Source organism: Myotis myotis, unplaced genomic scaffold (assembly GCF_014108235.1).
Source record: "Myotis myotis isolate mMyoMyo1 unplaced genomic scaffold, mMyoMyo1.p scaffold_m19_p_13, whole genome shotgun sequence".
Lineage (NCBI taxonomy): Eukaryota > Metazoa > Chordata > Mammalia > Chiroptera > Vespertilionidae > Myotis > Myotis myotis.
Window position 1 is genome coordinate 291,423 of NW_023416317.1, and position 5,566 is coordinate 296,988.

General features: G+C 48.2%; 1 protein-coding gene across 1 annotated transcript; it reads right to left on the reverse strand.

Moving 5' to 3' along the window:
* Positions 1 to 600: 600 nt before the first annotated feature.
* Positions 601 to 2,311, reverse strand: LOC118667886 (F-box only protein 31-like). The gene has a single exon (XM_036331550.1). It carries the CDS (start codon positions 2,256 to 2,258, stop codon positions 615 to 617), a length of 1,644 nt encoding a protein of 547 aa, XP_036187443.1. The 5' UTR covers positions 2,259 to 2,311; the 3' UTR covers positions 601 to 614.
* Positions 2,312 to 5,566: the final 3,255 nt, after the last annotated feature.

A 5,566-nucleotide genomic window follows, 5' to 3' on the forward strand; every position in this document is an offset into this window, starting at 1 on the left:
GGCCCCTGTGAGGTTGGGATGGCCTCTGTGGAGCTGGGACGGCCCTGGTGAGGCTGAAACGGCCCCTGTGAGGTCAGAACGGCCCCAGTGAGGGTTGGACAGTCCTGGTGAGGCTGAGATGGCCCTGGTGAGACTGGGACAGCCCCTGTGAGGCTGAGATGGCCCCTGCAAGGCTGCAACAGCCCCTGGGAAGCAGAGAAAAATACCATATGATCTCACTCATTTATGGATAATAAAGACCATTATAAACTGATGAACAAAAATAGATACAAAGGCAGAGTAGCATTGAACAGGCTGTCAAACTACAGTGGGAAGCCTAGGGAGGGTTGGGAGCGGGGTAAGAGATCAACCAAAGGACTTGTATGCATGCATATAAGAATAACCAATGGACACAAGACACTGGAGGGTAGGGGAGGCAGGGGGAATTTCAAGGGGGGGGGAGGAGACATGTGTAATACTCTTTGTAATACTTTAAGAAATAAAACAAAATTAATTTTTTTTAATCGGAACAATAAAGATTTATTTTAAAAAATATTCAATGGAGAAATCTCCTCAGGAGGGGATTAAAAACAAACAACCAGATAAACAAGACGGTGGGTAATCTGGTCAGAAGGTCAAACCTCCAAAAGCTCACGAAGCTGCTCTTCCTCTGAAGCCTCTTCTCCCTGCTGTTGCCCCTGGGCAAGGAAGGGGCCGTCAAGCGGTGGGGACTGAATGTTCTCCAGCATGTCCTGGAAAGCCTGCGGGGATGGGGCCTCCGCATTCTGGAAGGTGACCTGGACTCTGCTGTACAGGCTGAGGCAATTCGGTTCCTGCCACATGAACCCAAAGTGGTCTTCATCGAACAGGAGGAAGGCTCCAGGAATGCGCTGGGGGTAGGCGGAGCCAGAGCGAGCAACAATGCCCACGCCATAGAAACACATCCTGCAGGCTCGAGGGTAGTTCTGGTCACTGGAGCTCACGCCCGCAGGCAAGACAAACTGGACAGGCTGCTCCTCCAAAGCTGCAGCCCCGGACTCCCCGACACTGGGCTGCGCAGGGCTCAGCCGGCCATGGCCCTCGCCGTCCTCAGTGCTGTCTTCTTGCTGCTGCTGCTGCTGCTGCTCCTGGATCACCTGCTCGTGAACCTCCTGGACCAGGCGGGAGTACTTGTTGAAATTGCTGAAGATATCATCGGGCAGCTGGATGCGGCGGCTGAGGTGGATGTCTATCATCTGCTGCCCAGCAGGGACGTGGTGGTCACCCGTGATCTTCGTGGCCCTGGCATGCTTCCCATGGAAGCTGAGCATGACAACCTCTACTAGGCTGTGGGCATTGTGGGTGCCTTTGAAGAGACCTGGCCTGATGAGGTCCTCCGGGTGGCTCGGGGAGAGGTAGATGCGGCGGTAGTTCCGGCAGTCGTCATACTGATGGTCGATGAGCTTCATCAGGACGAACCGCAGCCTGTCCTCCTGGAAAATGTGCTCAAGCGTCTGCCCCCATTCTTCCCGCAGCCACGCGCGTAAATCCTCTCGGCTACCACCAGGCATCCTGTGGTGGTGCGTCAGGTTGCACTGGGTGGAGAGCCCGTCCTTCCAAATCTGCACGTGGCAGCTGTGGGGCCCTCGGCGGCCGTACGTGCACTCCACTGTGGCCGATTTCCCCTCTGCCAGGCGAATTCTAAATGCAGGCTTGAACTGCATGGAGTCATCCACGCGGGGGTCATGGAGAGGCAGGTACGTGCGACCCACAATGCATGGGCCCTCCACCACTACATACAGCAGTCCTCCATAGGGCCAGTTATCTGGCTGCCACAATCCCAAAATGTGCCTGCATGGGTGGAGCAAGTTGGCATAGAGTTCTCGACAAGACACAGCCATCGTCCTCGGGCTCCTCAAGTTTTCAACAGCGCCGTACTCCTCCTGGCAGCGCCGTCTCCAGATGCTGTCGGTGTGCAGGATGTTGCGAAATCTGGTGCAGGCCTGGGCCAGGCTGGGCAGGTCGGTGCCGGGGAGCGAGGCGAAGATCTCCACCAGCAGCTCGGGAGGCAGGTGCTGCAGCGAGCAGCGTGGGGTCGGCCGGGGTGGCATGGGGCTCCTGATCCCTCCACTCCCTGCGGAGGACCGAGCAGCCATGTCCGCCTCCACGTGCTGCCCTTCAGGGGCTGGGGCCGGCTTGCTGTCGGACGCCACCATCGCAGCTGGTCCCAGGCTCTGCTGGCGACACTGGCATCCTGGCGAAGGGCCCGGGCCGCAGAGGCAAGCGTACTCCTCCTCCATGCCTGGCGAAATAAGCAGCGCGGACCTCTGCAGCCTGGCTTTAAGCTGGCACCTTCCCGCCCAAGAGCCCAGCCACGCCCCCGCTCAGGGCCTAGCCACGCCCCCTCAGAGAGAAGCCGATTATTGGACTTGAGCAGCACTGGAGACACCCATACCCATTAATATTCGCCTCCTGCTGGAAGCCGGTGTATCCTTGCTGCATGACACAGTCGCTGGAGGGAAGAAACATCTGCACAGCATATGTTTCAAGGGACCTGGCGTATATGGCATACTGTTCTTAATATGTTTGCTCCCCTTCTTGGCGCTATGTGTTTTAACCAAGGTCACCTCTCAGAGAAAGGTTGTTTCCCCAGGTAGGGATTTTTCCCTGAAGTTAGGGTGGGAATAAAACCCCTTAACTAAATGCCAGGTGGGTAGTTAATCACTTTAACTACGAACAATCACCCTTAAGCTACATAATCTTTACTCCCTGGAATGGAGATAAGAAACGCCCTAACCTTTGGAATAGAAATTTACAGGATTAAAATCAACTGTATAAATACAGATGTAACAAGACAATAAAAGACAGAACTTGCTGGAGATCCTGGCTAGGCTGCTGATCAACTGAACGCTGTCTGCATGTCATTCCTTCTTTGCTGACTCCGCCCACACCTTTGGGAACCCCTGGACCTGCTGGGGCTGGACTCCAACAGCCTCCCTATCCCAGGGCTCCCTCCCTGTCCTCCGACCCTAGCCCTAGCCCCGGGCAGTCACTAATCTGCTTTCTGTATGGATATGCCTCCAGGGATATGCCAATGGGGACATTGAACATAAATGCAGTTATAATATCCTGTCATTTGTGACTGGTTTCTTTCACTTAACATAACATTTAAAGTTTTATGTATGTTTTATCATGTCCTGGTATTTTGTTTGTTTATATCGGCGAATAATAGTCTAGTGTATGGGTATACCACATTTTGTTTACCCATTCATCAGTTGATAAATATTTGGGTTGTTTCCAGTTTGGGGCTCTTATGAATAACACTGCTATGAACCTTATGTACAACATTTTGTGTGATCATGTTTCCATTTCTCTTGGGTATGTACCTAGAAGTGGAACTTTTGGGTCATATGGTAACTCTATGATTTAACATGTTGAGGAACTGACAGAACATTTTCCAGCCCTCCTTGGTTTGGCTCAGTGGATAGAGCCTCGGCCTGAGGACTCGCTTTCTTAGCTCTTTCAATAGTGCTTGAAAAGACAGGAGGGGAAACCAAGATGGCGGCATAGGTTAACGCCGGAGATCACTGTCTCGAACAACCAATCAAAAATACAACTAAAAGACGGAACGGACATCATCCAGAACCACAGGAAGGCTGGCTGAGTGGAAATTCTACAACTAGGAGGAAAGAGAATATCATACCCAGACTCAGAGGAGGCGCAGTGCTGAAGTGAAATACTAAGTTGTGGAGTGCGCGCAGAGCGGGCTGGTGGCGGAGGGCGCGGTTGTTGTTTTCAATCGGGAGGGAGTTTCAGACTCTGAGCTCCATATCCGGGCGAGTCTCTAGGGACCCAGACTCAAACGGGAGAAGCGGGACTGTCTCAAATTTTTTTTAAAAAAAAAAAAAAAAAGAAGAAGAATCTTTTACCCTTTGAGACAGCATGGAGGGACCTAGAGAGTAACATGCTAAGTGAAATAAGCCAGTCAGAGAAAGACAAGTATCACATGATTTCACTCATATATGGAATCTAATGAACAAAATAAACTGATGAAAGGAGTGGATCCCTAGACATGGACACATGGAACAGAGTGCAGAATCTTAGAGGAAATGCAGGGTAGGGTGGGTGGGTGAGTGGGGATAGATTAACCAAAGAACTTATACACATAACCCATAGGCACAGATAACAGTATGGTGAGGGCCTGGGGGGAGTGAAGGGGGTCAATGGAGAAAAAATAAGAGGACATCTGTAATATTTTCAACAATAAAGATAAATTTAAAATAAAGAAAAAAAACTAAAATAAAATACACAATTTTACATTTTCAATTAAAAATATAAATCTTGCACTAAACATATGAAGGCTGATATATTTGTTCTTCTGTTGCATTATTTTCTTAGACTACATCCCCAGAAATTAAATTACTGGGTTAATAGCTATTATTCTATCAATAATGTAGTAATTCTGAGTGTCTCAAATTTATCCAAGAGTTCTCGAAAAACACCAGGCCATGAGAAGAAAAACAAAAAACATACAAACACTACTCCAACCACCTCTGAGTTACTTGTCTGACAAAGCCATGCAGCTGACAAATGAAACAGGCTTGCACATGGCATATTGCCTCCATGTCTGTGTGTCCCAAAGGGGGTGACACAGAGGTTGTAGTTATAATTTATACACTGCATCACATGACAGTGAGATTCATAGTAAAAAAGTTATTCCATTTTCAGTTCTTTTTCAACAATGTTGACAAAAAAGTCTCAGCTTCGTGCTAATATGTCTTGAACACTTTTCTATAGTTGCCCAATCCTCTTTTTCAACTAAAAGGACAGCTGACTTAAGACATAGAACCTTCAGTAGCAAGAGTACCAAGTTAGAAATGAATAATGTCGTTTAGTTTTCTCGGTGTTTGATTCAACATTTACCTTCTATTTATGTTATTGCTGACAAGTTAGGGCAGTGATATGAAATTTCTCCACTTAGGTTGTAGAAAAATTAGAAGCCTCAAACATTATGGTGAGATTGTAAGAGGAGGCAGCCACTTTGGAAACCAGCTCAGCAGTTCCTCAAAAAGGTAAATGTAGAACCAGCGTGTGACACAGCAGTTCCACTCCTGGGTGTGTTCCCAAGAGAAACACAAACATGTCCACATAAAAACTTGTATACAAACATTCGTAGCAGCATGATTCACAATAGCCAAGAAGTCCCACCCAAATGGCCTTCAACTGATGAATGAATAAGTAAAATGTGGTCTATCCATATAATGGAATATTATTTGGCAATAGAAAGGAATAAAGCACTGACACCTACTATAAGGATGAACCTTTAAAACCATGAACTGTGAACCTTGTGAAAATACAACAGACCACATACCACGTATTTTATGATTCCATGTATATGAAAAGTCCAGAATAGGAAAATCCATAGAAACATAAAGCAGACTAGTGGTTACCAGAGGCTGAGGGAAGAGGCAAATGGCAAGTGACTGTTTAATGAGTACAGGTTTATGTTTGGGGTGATGACAATGTTCTGAAACTAATTAGTGGTGATGGTTGCATGAGTCTGCATGAATGAAAAGCTCCTGCACTGCACGCCTTCACAGCATATTTG

What these genes read in the sequence shown, in the direction of transcription:
- LOC118667886 (XM_036331550.1), bottom strand. Translation starts at nt 2,258, where the DNA reads ATGGAGGAGGAGTACGCTTGCCTCTGCGGCCCGGGCCCTTCGCCAGGA.